The sequence below is a fragment of the Neopsephotus bourkii genome, unplaced genomic scaffold (genome assembly GCF_033783945.1).
Source record: "Neopsephotus bourkii isolate Nb327-2 ecotype Australia unplaced genomic scaffold, CSIRO-AGI_Nbou_v1 NB_1477, whole genome shotgun sequence".
In the NCBI taxonomy this organism is placed as follows: Eukaryota; Metazoa; Chordata; class Aves; order Psittaciformes; family Psittacidae; genus Neopsephotus; species Neopsephotus bourkii.
Window position 1 is genome coordinate 457,952 of NW_026901953.1, and position 16,258 is coordinate 474,209.

The window sequence follows — 16,258 nt, forward strand, 5'->3', positions numbered from 1 at the left end:
CTCATGCATTAGGCACCATTGCCAACCCTCCGCATAGACCTGGGTTTCTCCAGGGTTTAATCAGCTAGGTCCTGAGCCATTCCCATGTGCAGACACCAGGGTCCAGCCTCTTGACACCCTTTGACATGGTGCCACCTCCTCTTTAATGAAAATCATGGAAAGTATGAGCTTGCAACCCTCTAACACACCACCTTCACAAGCTCCTGGGCACATGGAGGCCAAATGGGAAGCCCAGAGGGACCTCCAGGTCTTTCTGCTCCTCCTGCCCCTTGCTCTTTGCCCCAGGTCAGGGAGGAGGCAGCAGTGAGGCACTGCAGGCTCCAGATGCAGGCTGGAACCTGCTTCATTTCTTCTTCTCTGCATAGGACAGACTGAACTCCTCACCAGAGCCCCTCTCACCAGGGAGACACTCAAAGTGCTTCTGAAGCATTAAGTATGTGCTGGCAATAGCTGTGACTCCACATCAGGGCTGGCGGTGTCATTTGTGTGTCCCTGGGTCCCGCCTGGCTCTCAGGCAGTGTTGCTCCATTGTTGCCTGTTTGCTCTCTCAGGCAGTGTTGCTCCACTGATGCCTGTCCCCAGGAAACCAGCAAAGCCCGGTATCCACGAAGAAGAAGCCATCAGAAACCCAACCTGTTCCTTTATTCTCACCCCACCATTTGCAGCAGGGTCTGAGTTGAGAGCTGGGGATGTTTGTGGTTGCCAGCTTAGCCATGATGCTGCAGCCTTGGGAAGCTGGACATTGAAGCAGGGCTCAGAGCCTGGTCTCAAGGGGCTCAGAGGACCCAGCACGCATTCTGGGGATGTGTCACCTCCCGTGTGGTACCCTCACCATCCACTCCCCAAGGACACCAGAACAGTTGTATCTGCAGCAGAGACTGACAGCAGCAGTGGAAGGCAGGATGGGGTTGACATCCAGCCTTGCTTCTTCCCATCCTCTTCGTTTCTGGATGGACACCCAGGCCTTTCTCTCAGTTTGCTACTGATGGGCACAGGCTTTCTGCATTGGAGGCAGGTGGGTCCCTGATGCCTGGTTGTGGTGGGGCTGGGATGCCTGGCATGGACTGTCCCCAGTGCTCAGACTGGGCAAACATTGATCTCCTTGGGAGCAAAGCAGGTCAGGACAAACCCAGGCCAAGCCATGGAGAGTGAAATGCGAGGGCATGATTGTGATTCAGGCTGTGTCACTCCAAGGCAGCACTGCACCAGCACAGGGAAATCCCTCTTGATTCCTGGCTTAGGAAGTTCTGTGGCTTACTGGGACCACAGTGACCAGAGACACTGCCCCACAGCGAAGAGGGCTCTTGGTGATGGGCACAGCCAGATGTCAGAATCTTTTTTGAGCTCAGCTGCAGCTTGTCTGGGAGGGCCGTGGCCATGATGCATGGGCTGAGCAAGAGAGATGAGATTTCTTAGCAGGAGGGATTTCTCTCTGTCTTTATTGCAGCCAGAAGCACAGCATGGTCCGTTTTAAGGTCACAGCTTCAGCTAGAATGAGGTCTTAGATATTTTACTTTACCTCTGCAATCCGATTCCCAGGGAATGGGAAGGGCTTCACAACACAGTCCATCCATCCCTAGCTTCCCATGGCGAAGCTTCAATTATTCCCGTGGAAAGCCGTGTCCTGCAGTACCAGACAGCGGGGCCAGCTGGCTGCTGTTCCCATCCCTTCCCCTCTGCTGACAGCCCCAGCAACACGGGAACACTGGGGGTTCTGTGTGAGGACACCCCCCCACAGCCCCTGTCCCCACAAGGTGAGCTTTCCACCCTCAGGTACCTCCTGTCTAGACCCCAAGCTCCTTTCTGAGGGGTGGTGCCTCCAGAAAGGGAGGGATTCAGAGGGATGGGGTTGGCTCTTGGTGGCTGCTGACCATGGCCAGCCAAGGTTGCTCTGACTTGCTCTGTACTTGGACTGGTTCCCTAAATCCCAGCTAGTGTGTGCTGCTGGAAACAAGCTACAGAGAGACCTGCCATGAGCCAGCAGGGCCAGCCTTACATTCCTCTCCCCAAACAGCTCCCAAAGTAGATCTGTATTTTTAAGGATATGAGCTAAAGCCATTTAATCACAAGCCTCCTGCTGTTCATTTCCTTTGGTTTTCCTCATGTTTCCAAGATTTTTTTCTCAAGCAACATCCCTCCAGAATCCTGAGGATGGTTGAAAGTTGAGCCATTATCAGTGAGGAGTACTTAGCCCTGCTCTCCTCTCCTGAGTCACAGGTCTTCCCTGATGCACCGTGGTGCAATGAGGGCAAACTCCTCTGTGCATTCACCCTCCCATGGTGTGTCAGGGGTGATTTCCAGGAGTGCTCCAGCAGTGCCAGGAAGCATCCTACTATCTCCCAGGAAAGCAGGGCTGGGCTTTTAGACCAGAGGGGTTTACTTACCTTCACCAAACTCAGCGGCAGTTGGGCTCCACCAAAGACATGATCCCTGTCACCAAGCCTCAGCCAGTCTTCATACAGGGAATTGTCTTATTTTGCCCATCCCAGTCCTCCAGTCTGGGCTTACTGGAATGACATGAGCACATTAATGTCCCTGGTCCCTGCAACAACATGGGGTTACTGATATCCATTTGCCCTAGATCTCCACCCAGGTCCTTCCATCTGGTGCTTGGTATCAAGGATAGGAGGTATTTTCCTTGGACTTTACATATAGGTCCCCTCCATTTTCTTGCCCAAATAGAAAAAAAGGTGTTTTTTTGTTCCTCTCATCCTGCAAAACCCAGCTGGCAGCAGCTGATGAAGCTGCTGAGATTGCTCTGTACCCTCCAAATCTCACTTCTTCCTAATTGCTCTTTGCTCCCCTAGCCATTGACTTCTTGGGTGACCTCTGCCTGCCCTGTGCTGCTCCATGCCCTTTAGCATCAGGCTGCACGGTTTTTTCCCAACCACAGCGGCTATTGGTCTGTGCTGGGCCTGGCTGGGAGTCCCATGAAGCAGGGTGGGACACACTGTAGAGCTGTGGGACCTCCTTGGAGGACAGAGTCTGCTCTGCAAGGATGGGGACCCCAAAGATGCCCCCTCTGAGGTCTGCTGCTCCAGCAGCTGTATGGCCCCACAGGCTGCCAGCACCCTTCTACTCCCTGGGGGCACCAGCAAGTCCAAGCAGGGGGAAAGGGCAATTAAATGTGATTTTACAAATGCACTGGGTGCTGCTCTGCAAAGGCAGGTCTCAAAGCAAACACACCCGCAAGAAGAAATCCTTCTTGGCTTAGCACGTCCTTCTGAAAACACAGAATGACTTCAGAAAAATGTGAGAAAACATGAGCTGCTCCCCTCCAAGAGAGGAAAACCAGAGCAAAGCAGCAACGTGATGGTGTGTGCTGACTGCAGGCAAGGCTGGTCACCCTTCGAAGGTTGTCAGATGTTCGAATGCTCCCAAACACCCAGCAGAAGGGATGTGCTGCACCAGGGCCTTTCAGCTCCCTCTCAAAGAGAGATTATAGATTATAAACTTTGCAAATCCTCATGATTTATTTGAATAATTACAGCACATTAATCATAACAATAAATAATTAAGAGAATCAGGAGCTGTTCAAGAAGCTTTTGGCCATTGCAAGAGTGATGCTGTTTGAAGCTGAGCCCAGCTGCTCTGCAGTGCGGCTCTGGCTGGAGCTGATGGGATGCACTGGCAGGAAAATGCCATACCCAGGAAGGAAGAGCTGGCCACAGTGCTTGCTTGCGCAAGCAGCTCCACCAAGGAGGAAAGTGCTGGGAAAACTGCCCCGGGAAGGATGCTCGGAGAGAAGGGTGCTCTGAGGGGGTAATCGCTGCTAGAACCAGCGGATGTCCTGCCCTGGGTTTTCTGGTGTTTGTTTTTGACCCCTGAACCCTTCTCAGGCAGATCAGGAGTTCCACGTTTCACTGTGCTGGGGTTCCCCCATGCGCCCTGGCAGCAGCAAGCCTCCAGATCCCAGAGCATTGTGCAGGGAACACTCAGGTTTCTAGGCTGATTCAGCTGCCAAAGCTTGGGACAACAAAAGACAATGAATGAGCAGAGAAACCAGCTGGGCACAGCAATTTCCAATGACCAAGCACACCAGGACAGGCTCTGTTCCCTTTCTCCTTTCCACTTTCCCTTTCCTTTTGCCCCTTTTTCCCAGTCCTCATCCTTGTTTTCAGAGCTGCCGGAGGTTTGCAGAGGCTTCATGCTCATTCTTATCCATGTCCTGGATGTGGTCCTGCAGTAGAAATGAGGGATGGTGATGGCCCTGCTGGAAACAGCCCCATGGGACCAGGGGATGCTGGGGACAGCAATGACCCAGGGATACCAGTGAAAACAGGAGAAAGAGGTTTCCTAAACTGATGCCAACTCACTCCAAGTCCTCAAGCAGCTTCCTGCAGCAGCCCCATGGACCACCCAGCAGAGCCCTTCAGCCAGGGCAGGGGCTGCTCTTGCCCTCCCCAGGCACTGGGCATGCACCAGTTTGCTGAGAGTAAATGCTGAGGACTCATCCTCATGGACCTACGGGTCGATCCGGACACTGTGGGGCCCTCAGAGAGTCCTCACAGCTGTAAATGAGCATTCCCAGCTCCAACAGGATGAAAAAGGTCTTTCTTTAGCAGAGGAAATAGCAGCTGCTCATGACAAATAAATGTTCTCTCATGTATACATCCACTCGGCATGACAAACTCCATGACGCTCAATTAGCTGCATGGACAAAACTGGAGTAGCATGAATGTCCAGGGATAAACAAGGCGCAACAAACAGCCCTGGAATGGCTTCTTGTAAACACAGTTACTTCTTTTCTTAAGTCTGTTCAAAACGCTGTCTGCTTTGACATTTCACATCTGTCCTGGCCAGCACCACCTCCTCCTGCACTCCCACATACAGAGATAAAGTCTTGTCTACGGCGTGCTGTGGCAGCAGTACTGGGGATACTGGGCTTGCAGTAAATTGCTTCCTTAGTGGGTTTTATCCATCCCAGTTCTGCCAACCATTGCTATGCTGCTTATTCAGCATCTTCTAGGATTGAAATTACAGTGCAGGTGGTTGATAGAAAAGGAAGATCAGTGAGGACACAGGTGCTGGAGAAGGTTTGGGGTTGGTGATGGGCTCAATGAGCTCTGGGGGTTTCTCCCAGCATCATTTCAGTGTTCCAGCACCCCAGCTAAGCAAAAAGCCATAGAAAACAATAAGAATTCATCATCCTGCTGACAAAAGCCCCTCTGGAGATATTTGTACCTGGTGGGTGCTATTTAGTGCACCCATTGGGAGTGGTAAGTCTGTGGACAGCATGAGGAACCTGCCAGCCCTGTCGAATCTTTGCTCAGCCGGGGCTAGGGCCAGCATAGCAGCTCAGCAGAGCTCCTCTCAGCACAGCATGGAGCCAGAGCATGGGAAGGGAAAGCTGAGCCAGAGTAGGGACCGTTCATCGCTGCCAAAGCTGCCAACACTAACAGCAGCAAAGCTGGTCACAGCTGGAAGCCAGAGGAAGGCAACAGCTTCAGGCTGGGAGAGCCCTGTGCCCTGGAAAAAGATCCACCCTCAGCCCTGGCACCCAGGACGTTTCCCTGTTATTTCCCCTTTTAATTCCCTTTGTTAATCTTCTGGAGTTGTTTCCCCTATTGCTTCAGGGTGTTGGGGAAATAGCCATGGGAGGGATGTAGCTCCTACACTGGGAAGAGATGCTCCCAGAGCACAGAGGGGAAACTGAGGCAGAGCAATGCAGCGTGCCAGACTCGTAGGACTGAAGGGCTCAACCACAACAGCACCTCTCTCATGCACAGGCTGCTCAGAGGAACAAGCTGTTTCAGGTGGGTTTGGTTTGGGGTTTTTCAGAGTGTTTTTACTTCAGCCACAAACTGGCACCTTCTGCATCTGGGGTGGCTCAGCAGGAACCACAGCAAAACCAGAGCCGGCTGCTTCCAGCTATGGTGTTGAGACCCAAACCCCTACACAGCTTTATGGTCTGACTTGCTCAGAAACCCTGGGACCTTTGTTCTCCTCCTTCATGAGCTCAGGTCATGAGGCTGCTAACGGTCTCATTTTTACCTAATAAACAAGGTCTGCAGGCAAGGTCACAGCCTTTAGCTCGAGGGGCAGGGCAGCAGTGATCCATCATGTTCAGTGATGCCTCATAACTTTTATGGCCTCTTTAAAAGACAGATGCTTGACGTGCGTTTGACACTGTTTAGTCTCTTGCTTTTGAAGATTGAGATCGTTTTGGGAACTGCACCAGCTCTGGCAGATGGGAGGCATTTCCCTGTGGATTTGATGGACGTGAATGTTTCCATGTTTCAGGGAAATCCAGTTAAAAAAAGCAGCTCAGCATGGGAAACCCTTGTGATTTCCAGGAGCCTCCCCAGACAAGTTGCCTACCTCAGGCTTTTGAGTAGGGATCTGATGTGCCCTTTACAAATCTCTCATGCTGCCTCTGCCCCCACGGCAAAGCCCATAAGCATCGGGGAAGCCTGGTCCAGCCCTCAACACTGGCTTCTCCGACTCGGAGAAAAGCGACATGTCTCCCTTCAGCATGCATCAACTGCACAAAAAGCAGCAAGCAGGAATATATATCATTGCATGCCTCACCTAGATGCTCTAAAAGAGGTGTTTCCCAGGGGGTGAATGCTAGCCCTGCTGTACATGCACATCACTGCAGCAAACAAGCAAGCGGTAGCCTGGGGTTGCTCACCCCCTTGCCGAGCCATGGCTGTATTTTTCACTCCGCATCCCAGCTGCGTTTGTAAAACTTCCCCTCCATGTGTTTCCAGTCAGTTGCAGATCCTCTCAGAGCTCTCCATGGATTTTTCCCAGCCCTTTGGTTGTCCCCTTGGTTGGTTTTGCTGCAGCAGCACATCTCCCAGCCGGAGGGGGAGGACCCTGTGGGGCCCGGCAGGGATGCAGGGCTGCCCTCATCCCAGGGCACAGCGCTATCCCTGGCATCTCTCAGCTCAGCCCCCAGCACACCCAGGTCCTGTTGGTAGCAGGAGGGCTGCACCTCCATCCCACAGTCCTCCCTTATGCATCAGGTCCTGAAGCCATGGCCAGGTACTAAGGAGGGACAGAGACCTGGGAGCAGTCCAGGAACCAGGAAGTTCTGCCAAGCAGCCAAAACACCACCAATTCAGGCAGTTTTGGGGAAAAATCAGACAAGACCTTCACCTCCCTGCAATGCTGAACCAAAAAGCCAGAATGAAAACATTTGTTATTATGCACATTGCAAAAAAGCTTTAAATTGTGGCTGCAGAGGTAATTCTACCGCAACCCTGCTGCTTCCAAGGCTTCAGAACCCCTCATAATGACAGGGAACAGGCTTGAGAACATTTCTTGCTCTGGGTCTCAGTGTTGTGCATCAGGCTCTGATTTCAAGTCTATGATGTTTGGGATACCCCAACAGTCTTCCTGGAAAGGGCTGATACCCTTCCTTACAGGGCTGTAAGGTAAAATACAGTCTGATTCACCCTGCAAGCTCTCCCCTCTGGGGATGCTGTAGGTGGACAGTGCTCCGTGTTAGTCCCTGGTGACCAAAAAGGGACCCGGTGAATCCAGGAAAATGAGAGATGTGGGGTGACCCTAGGGAACCAGAGGAATTAGAGATGTCCCATGTTAATATATGGGGAGGCAGAGATCCTAAACCAGCTGCAAAAGCAGAACTATGGTAACAACTGCGGTGAAGCCAAATGTTTTTCTTTTCCCTGCACTTGAGCCATGGGGAATTGCCATCAGCTCTGACATCCAAGGTAAGCGCTGGCACTGCTGCAAAGCTGGCTTGGGAGCCCAGCAAAGCCATCTTCCCTTAAGTCGCTTCCTTGCCTAATTCATTTAACCCAGTTTAATAGCTACCACACCATACGCCCTCCTGGAGCCAGTGCGATGAGCTCACTGCCCATTCCCTGCCTCCCACCTGGCTCTCTCCTTCATCCCAGGCTCCTTCCAGCTCCCCAAAGGACTGGACCACCAATCCCAAGGGTGTTCTGCAGGGATGATAGGCTCAGACACGCAGCACATCACATCACCCACCTCTGTGGCTGTCACCCACGTTTGCTGGCCCTCATGAATGTGTGCCTTCTCCCTTGACCCTCTTCAGCTTAATTTCCAGATGGAAATGCAGCCCTAAAGACCTGCCTGGCGCTTTCTTGCACCAGCAGGTTTCCGGTATGGAAATGAGAGATGATTAAGGGTCAGCACAGACAACAAAATGACATTTGGGCATCTTGCATTTAAGCCAAGCAGATGTTGATTGAGCTGAAGAGAGTCAAATTAATTTGGCTTTCGTAATGGTTCCTGTGTGATGTTAATAAAAGCAGTATTTTGTGCAGGCTCAGGGCTCATGATACAGAGAGATTGATGGCCCTCCGCACCCTCACAGAGCTCTGATTAAGACTCTCAACAGAAAGATGGAGCAGGAGGGCTGATTGCTTTGTTCAGGTTCTGGGATGGGGGGCAGCAGTGGACAGGGCAACCCACGGCCAGCAGCTCAGATTGGGCCTGGCCAGCACACCCCAACAGGGGGTCTGAGACCCCCATCCCTCCACAGAGAGTGGTATGGAGAGATCCCCAAGCAGAGCAATGACCATCACCAGCTGAGGGGTCCATCTCTGCATTACAGATGGCAAAGGGACTTGGGGAGGTTCCTCTCTTGGTGTGCACCAATCTTCTCCCCAGCTCACAACCAATTTTTCCTTTCTGTTTTTGCATTACATTTCAGCCAAGTCATTTCCCTGACCTCACTTGCCAGGCTTGCTGTCCCTCACTGGGGACAGTTCACGTGAGAGTGACTCTGCTGCAGCATTAACCTGCACAAAGCAGATTCCAGCTGGATGGATGCGAGGAGGCTGTCTCCCAGTCCCACATTTCCTGACGAGGAGCCATAAACCTCCCAGAGAAACAAGGAGCTGGTAATTAGTGGTCAGCAGCCGAGCTGGCAGGAGCAGGTCGATGTGGTGAGAGCTGCTGGGAGCATTCCACCTTTAGCTTGTCCGCATGGATGGACCTGGGTCCTCTTCCTGCTGCTGTCACATTCCTCAGCAGGCTGGTCTCTGCAGGATGTGATCCCTCTGCCATTTCCAATGTGATCACTTTCTTTCCTTTTCTCTCCATCTTTTGCATGCCAGGCAGCCTTTCCTCCTGGTTTATAAAAGGATTAGGCAACCGGTCCTGAAATTCCAGTGTGAACAAGCAGGTCACGACCATTCAGACAAATAAAGCACACAGATCCACAGCTCTTTTCAAGCCAAGCACCCACTGAGACAGGATGGGGTACGCTGAGCCCTAAACCCAGAAAGTGCATTTGCTGCTGCTGCGTGCATGGATGGGGAAATAACTGGGGAGGGGGTAACCATGACCAGAGCATCAGCTGGGAGCCTGCCCAATCTGGGCACCCAGGGCTCAGCAGCGGGGTTAATGACTTCATTGCATGAGTTACATGACAGTGGGGAGCCCCCCAGCTGCAGCCCCGTGTACAGGGCATGTCTTGCAACCTGCCCCCAAACCCTGCCTGCAATTCCACACCCCCGCTGAACCCCCAGCCACGGGGTGCTGCCAGAATCCCGCCGGCAAGGCTTGAGCAATAGCAGCCCATGCCTGACATCTGCCCACACACAGCTTGGAGGCCAGTAAACTTCCTGTGGATGTTGGCTGCCTGACAGAAGTGACATAAATTCTGCGTTCTTTTAGGGTGGGTATTTTTTGGTTCTGTGTTTTGATAACAGGTGGGAACCTTGCCTGCCTCTCCCCGGCTCCGGGATAGACAAGCCTTAGGGAAGAGCTCGGAGTGGGGTATTTCCGAAGCTCAGGGGTCACGTCACAGAGGTAAGGCAAAAATGCCATCACTCACTCATTTACTTTTGTCTTTTAGGAAACTGGAGGCACACGTTTCCCCTCCTTGCCTCCCCCCCTGCCCCTTCCCCCGTCCCTGAGGCTTCATCCCACCAGTGCTCCCTGTTTCCTCCAGGAGCCAGATCTACCCAGAGGTGCAGCTTATGCACAAACCCACACATGATTCAGAAGGCTCCTTTGAAAGACATTTATTATTTAAATAATCATATATTAGCTTTACATCACCTCAACAAACAAACCTCAGAAAAGCTCCGAATCACGGCACCTTTGGGCTCTTTGAGCAGAGCATGCACCTGGAAACGCCCCACTTGCAATAGCATCATGACACTGCACATGCTCGATCCAGCACAAATGGGAGTCCCCCAGCAACTCCCTAATGGCAGCAGTGATGGTCTTGGCACCACAGGGTCAGATGCTCCTGATGCTGGTGAGGACCAGTTCGGAGCCCTGAAGAGCAACAGGCATTCCACAAAACGAACAGTGGTACTGAAGGACGCTGCCTGTAGGTCAGGATTGATGACCTGGGTGTTTGTGCACTTGGGGTGTTTGGTTTTATTGGGGTTTTGTTGTTTTCTTTTCCAAATAAAACCTCTAGAGAAGCAAAGCCCCTGAGCAGGTTTGTCCCAAGCCAGCAGGAGGGCAATGGAAGGCGCTTTGTGGGCAGCCCAAGAGGATGAGCCCTCAGGAGGACAATGGAAGGCGCTTTGTGGGCAGCCCAAGAGGATGAGCCCTCCTCTGTGCCAACCCAAAACCCACCAGCAGCATCACCCTGGACATGGGTAAAGTGCATGGCTGTGACTGAAACCTCGTATTCCCTGGTCGGGCTCTTTATTCCCTTTGTCAGCTTCTACACAAATATAGGGCAAAGAAAATAACAAACTGGGGCTCCGGAATGTCCACACAGCTCTGCTGCCATCACAGCACTAGGGAAGTGCCAAAAGTTTGACTTAATGACTTTTTTTGTGCCCCTCGGATATGCTGGACTGGCACTCACTGGAGGCTAAAATCTCTGGGGTGGGAATGGACACGCAGACACAAGCACATAGACCTACACCTGATAAAGTGTATTCCTTTAGGCAACCAGCCTACCAAATAAAGAACAGTATTTGGGGATACAGCACTCCCTTCTTCTCCTACCCAATCACTAGGGACCTGGGCGCAGAGACGGGTGCTTGCAGCAATGGTGACCACACAGCCCCACCTCCAGGACCCGAACCCTGCCTATACGCTGCCTTTAGCCCAAAATCACTGCGAGGACCTTTCCGGGAAGCACACCAGCAGGAAACTGTGCTCCCTGAAAGCCCCCACTGCAGTAGTGTTATAGAACATCACCCCATGCTTCACCCCCTGACCCTCCCACAGCATGGCTGAACGCAGCCTGCACCCCTCGCCAGGCAGGAACAGCCCCATCATCAATATCCAGGTACTCACCAGCCCTCACAATCTTGTCCCACTCTATTTTTTGCCCCATGAGAGACCACACTGCCTTACTTTCAGGACACGTGGTGACACCTGGACGGGCCACCTGTACCTGGCCTATCCGGCAGCACATAACGTCTCTTTATGGGCCATAAGGCAGAGCTTCACTAACATCTGTCAGGACTGTGCTTCACCTGGCAGATGTCTCCCAGAGTGGCTGATGGATCTACTGCCCACAGGGGTTCATCCGTGATGCTAGGTTAGGCTTTGCAGGGGATGGAGTCCGTCTGTCCTGGCTCATGAGGGTCACTTGGCAGCACAGCACCGAGCGCATGAACCGCAGGACCGGAGGCCTCAGGATGGCAAAGACCCATGGGTCAATGATGGAATTGATAGAGAGGAATCTCAGGGCCAGGAGATCCCATTCGTGGTTGTCCTTTTTCTCACTGAACTTGTTCACATAGGCACGGATCTGCAAATACAACAGGGAGAAATAATGCTGGGAATGGGCTTCCAGGATCCAGCATCCTGGGGAGATTTGATTGGGTTGTCACAGCACATTCACTGCCTCCATCAGGTTAAATGTACTTTTTGCTAATGAATACCCGGCGTGTGCTCTGCCCTCAGCTCTCAGCACGCAGGTAGGCTTCAATTAGCCCTAATGCAATTAATCCAGTGGCTGCTTAAGGAAGTGGTGGGTCTCACCTCGAAAACCACACTGGACGAATAAACGTGGAAGATGGAAGGGATGCAGGGTGCTGGATCGCTCCAGTCCTTCCTGCACTGTGCCGACTCATAGCAGCTTACGAGGCTTCCTGGAAGGGTGACTCAGCACTCCTTACTCATATGGGTCGAATCGCCACCCCCTCGCTTTGGGGGACAGGGGATGCTTGGATGCGGATGAGAGCTGGGGGGCGGCACAGGATGCATGAGCATCCCTCCTCTGGCCAGGATCCATTGGGTACCACCCAGGGATGGTGCATCCAGGAGGTGGCTATGGCTCATCCCATGCTGGGGACTGTCAACAGCGGAGCACTTCCAAGGGCTGCCCCAGGCTTAGGGCTTTTTTGGAAGGATTTTGTGGTGTTGTAGCCTGATGCTCGCTGGGTTCATGTGCCCAGGCTGGTCCTGTGGGCATCCTCAGCCAGAGGAGAAAGTGTCACGGCAAGGAGGCACCAGCAGTGCTCGACAGCTTGGTTTGAGATGCTGCCAAAACACTGCCCAAACACAGTCACACATGGGAACCGGGCGATGGGAAAAGAAAAGCCAGCTGTACTTCTGGATAAGCCTGTATCTGCTACCAGAGGGCCCATGGGATCCCCACCAGCAGCACATTCCCATCCTGCCTGCCCCAAGCAGACCCATAGAGCCTTGCTCACGTGTCCCCATCAAGGAATCCCACTTTATAATGACCACAGCACCCAAACCCAAGCTTTTTCAGGACATGAAGAGAGTCATCCATCACATGTGGGCCCATTAACGGAAGCTGAAACGTCTCTCAGGATGTTGAGTCTGGCTTATGGGATGCTCATGAGCATCCGGACATGACTGCTCTGTCTTTTCTCTGTCTTAAAACCCAGGCAGCCTGGCTCAGCTACAGCCTGTGGTTATTTTATTTTCCCCTGTGACAAGAAAGGGAGCGCAAAGGGAAGATGGTGTCTATTTAACTCCATGAGCACAAAATTAGCACTGGCTGTGCTCCCAACCTTGGTGGGGCTTGCTTCTAATGGGAACAAAATGACCTCCCGCGGTGGCAGGCTCAAGCATGCAGGCAGGAAACGTGTCTTGAGGTGCTCTGGAGTCCACCATGCTGCTGGTGTAATATGGTTTGGATGGATGAAAAGCTGCCCTTTGGAGGGGGAGAGCCCAGGGCAGCATCAGGAGACTCGCTCTCTCCCCTCCCTCACTTGGCTGCAGTGTTTCAAACCCGTATTTCTGCTGGAAGCCTCATGCATGGATACGGCAAAGGATGTGGGCACAACCCCTGGGACAAGGCATGCTGTGGCCCATGTGCCGGATCTCTGCTCCCAGCTGTCACCCACCTCTGTGCCCACACCCCAGTGTTGTTACAGAGGAGCAGAGACCTCTGCCTGCCCACATCTTCAGCTCCATCCTTGCCTCTTGTTACAGAAATCTGGGATAACTCTGCCTGCCCAGCACAGATATCCGCTCTCTCCAGCCCAGTGGCATCTCCTTCATCCCCATTTTTGGACATCTAATTTATTGCTCTGCTACCACTCACACCTCCACCATGAGTGCCCGGCTCTCAGGAACCACAGGGAAGCCATGTGGTTCAGAGGATGCCACCCTGCCTGAGCCACACTGACTCGGAGCCTCTGAGGGCACCTCTCCTCCTGCCACCCTGTCATCCCTGCACCCCATTCTCCTGCCACCCTGTCATCTCCCCACCCAGTCCTCCTGCCACTCCACCCCATCCTCCTCCTGGGGATGCAGGAAGTGGCTCCCCCAGTACCCCAAAGGATGTGCAAACTGCCTGGAGTCTGTGGCAGAGCTGGGGTCTCCCAAGATTCAGGAGGAGCTAAACTTCGACCTCAACCCTTGAGGTGCGGGCAGTGAAGTTGGGGGGAGGCTTATAAAGGGAGGGAGGGAGAGAAACGGGAATGCTGGGGAGAGGATCCCACCCCAGGGGAGAGGTGGTCACACTCACCGTGAAGGGCAGGGAACAGATGACAAAGGTGATGGTCATGATGGAGAGGAGGAGGAGATGGTCGATCTCCTCGGCCATGGAGAACATGCGCCGGCCGCAGCTGCTGGCCGCCCGGGGCTGCTCGAGTGTGGCCAGCCGGCGGGTCTTCTGCCCGCGACGGTGCATGCGGGCCAGGTTGGCAATGACGCTGAGGTTGCAGAGCAGCACGGAGAGGATGAGGAAGAGGAGCAGGGTGGCGTAGAGGAGCGAGAACGTGACGTCCAACCCAGATACCTCCCTGCCGCTGTGGTGCTCGGGGTAGTCCAGGTGCATCTGGATGAAGCACCAAGTGCCGGGGCAATACTGCACGTACTGCCCAAAGCCCACCAGCGGCAAGGAGCAGAAGGCCGCTGAGAAGGTATAGATGGCAGGCAGGACAACCAAGCCCGTACGGGGGCTTAGAAAGCGCTCATAGAAGTAAGGCTGCCCCAGGGCCAGGCATCGCTCCAGCGCCATGGTGAAGAGGATGAGCATGGTGGCGAGGCCGAAGAAGCTCATAGCAAAACCAAAGTAGAGGCAGATGTGTCTTCCTTGGGGCAGGGCGGTCAGGGTGCGGTTGTGGTGGTAGGAGGCCAGGACGAAGGGGCTGACGGAGCAGGTGCCCAGCAGGTCGGTGACCACCAGAGCCAGCACCAGGACGTGGAAGAGTGCGGGCGGGCGGGCGCGGGGCCCGCGGCGGCAGCGCAGCAGCAGCCCCAGGGCCAGGAGGTTGCCCAGGAGCCCTGCGGAGAACATGAGCGCGCTGACCAACGGGCGCGCCCCTGCCGGCAGCGCTCCGCCGAGCTCGCACAGCCCCCGGCCCGTCCCGTTCATGCCGCCGCTGCCGCACAACTGCGCCGCCGCCCGCCCGCCGCGCCAGCACCGCCCTCCCGCCCAGGGCCGCCCCGCCCGCCGCCCCCGAGCCCGCCCCGGGCCGCCCCCTGGCACCGGGACACGGGTGGCTGGGACACCCGACGGCGAGCTCGCACCGGGAGCCTCTCGCACGGCCAGTCCCGAGGAGATACGGGAGTCCCAGAGGCACTGAGAGCATCGCGGCACGGCCAGATCCCGTCCGGTCCCAGAGCGGGCCGGGAGCCCCGAGGCGCAGCCAGCCCCGGTACGGCTCCGGGAGCTCCGGTACCTGGCCGGGAGCCCTGTGCACGACCGGCCACTGTGGTGGTTCTGGCGTCCCGCTGCTGCTCTGGGGATGGTGAGCTAGCCCTGGTGCCGGTCCGGGAGCCCCGGGCTCAGAGCAAGACCCGGTGCCGGGCCGGGAGTCCCGGTTCTGCTGTGGAAGCCCCGACGCCGGGATAGCCCTGCTGCTGATCTAGGAACCCAGCGGCATGGCCAGCCCTGGTGCTGGTCCGGGAGCCTCAAGAGGCACAGCAACACTCAGGGTCGGTCTGGGACCCCCTGATTTACAGCGATACCGGTGCTGGTCTGAGAGCACTGAGTTCATTTCAAGCCTCGTTGCCAGTGACGCCAGGAGCCCCGAGGTGCCCTGGTGCAGGACAGGCTACCAGAGATCCACATCTGATCCCACGGCCCCAGAGGCACCCAGAGTCCACACAGAACACCCTGCCCCGTGGCCAGCTTTACAGCATGTCCCCATTGCCCCTCTGTCCTATATGTCATCAGAGGTCCCCACAGCAGTGCATCCTGCAGCCAGTGTCTGGTTATAGTGAATGGAGGGAGCATCGATAGGAGCTCCTCTTCCTGCTACATGCCTGGCTGAGCACAGCTCATCTGCCCCAAATACCAGCTCAAGGAAAGCTCCTTCCACTGGTGCTTTGGGTTCAGCAGGTGGCACAGGAAGCTCTCACTGTGTGAGTGTGCATTTCCCCAGTGTGAGTATTTCCCCAGTCATGATCCTGATCCTCCCCCCACCTTGCTGAGAGCAAAACCTTTGCCCTTGGCCTTCAACCTGGGATCTGGTTCAGGTGCACCCCTTGCCTAATGGGAACTGTCCTTGCAAAGTGCTCTGGTCCCTGCAAGCCCCGGTGAAAAGCTGCAGCATTGATCAGCTCCAGCATGGACACGGCAGGTTGCTGCCCCAAGTACATTTTAGCTGTTATTTTCAAAAGCTCGCTTTTGTAACAGGAACTTCGTAAAGGAAACGTGGTATACGGTGAACCCTGGGGCTGGGCGAGCTGCGGTTTGTGACAGCACCTCTGTTTCCAACAGGCCGCTCCTATTCCTTTCTTGAAGCTCAAAGTCTTCTTCAGCACTTCACGGAGGACATGCAGTCGTGTAGGGCTGTATGGGACCCTGGTATGTTCATCCCTCTGTGGTACCCGCAAAAAGCCTAATCCTGGCCTGGTCCATCTAAGCAGCATATGGAGGCTGCATTCTGCGCCTATGGAGACTTTTTCC

General features: G+C 54.5%; 1 protein-coding gene across 1 annotated transcript; it reads right to left on the minus strand.

Moving 5' to 3' along the window:
* Positions 1-10,472: 10,472 nt before the first annotated feature.
* PTGER2 (prostaglandin E receptor 2) lies at positions 10,473-14,741 on the minus strand. The gene is made up of 2 exons (XM_061369167.1): positions 13,868-14,741; positions 10,473-11,671 (listed from the first exon to the last, which is right to left on the minus strand). Exons 1-2 carry the CDS (start codon positions 14,717-14,719, stop codon positions 11,426-11,428), a joined length of 1,098 nt encoding a protein of 365 aa, XP_061225151.1. The 5' UTR covers positions 14,720-14,741; the 3' UTR covers positions 10,473-11,425.
* Between the last annotated feature and the right edge of the window lie 1,517 nt (positions 14,742-16,258).

Bases quoted from the DNA above. Each gene is read 5' to 3' on its own strand.
- PTGER2 (XM_061369167.1), bottom strand. From the start codon at position 14,719: ATGAACGGGACGGGCCGGGGGCTGTGCGAGCTCGGCGGAGCGCTGCCG. The intron at 11,672-13,867 runs GTGAGTGTGACC...TTGTATTTGCAG, and splicing joins TCTGTTCCCTGCCCTTCACG to ATCCGTGCCTATGTGAACAA.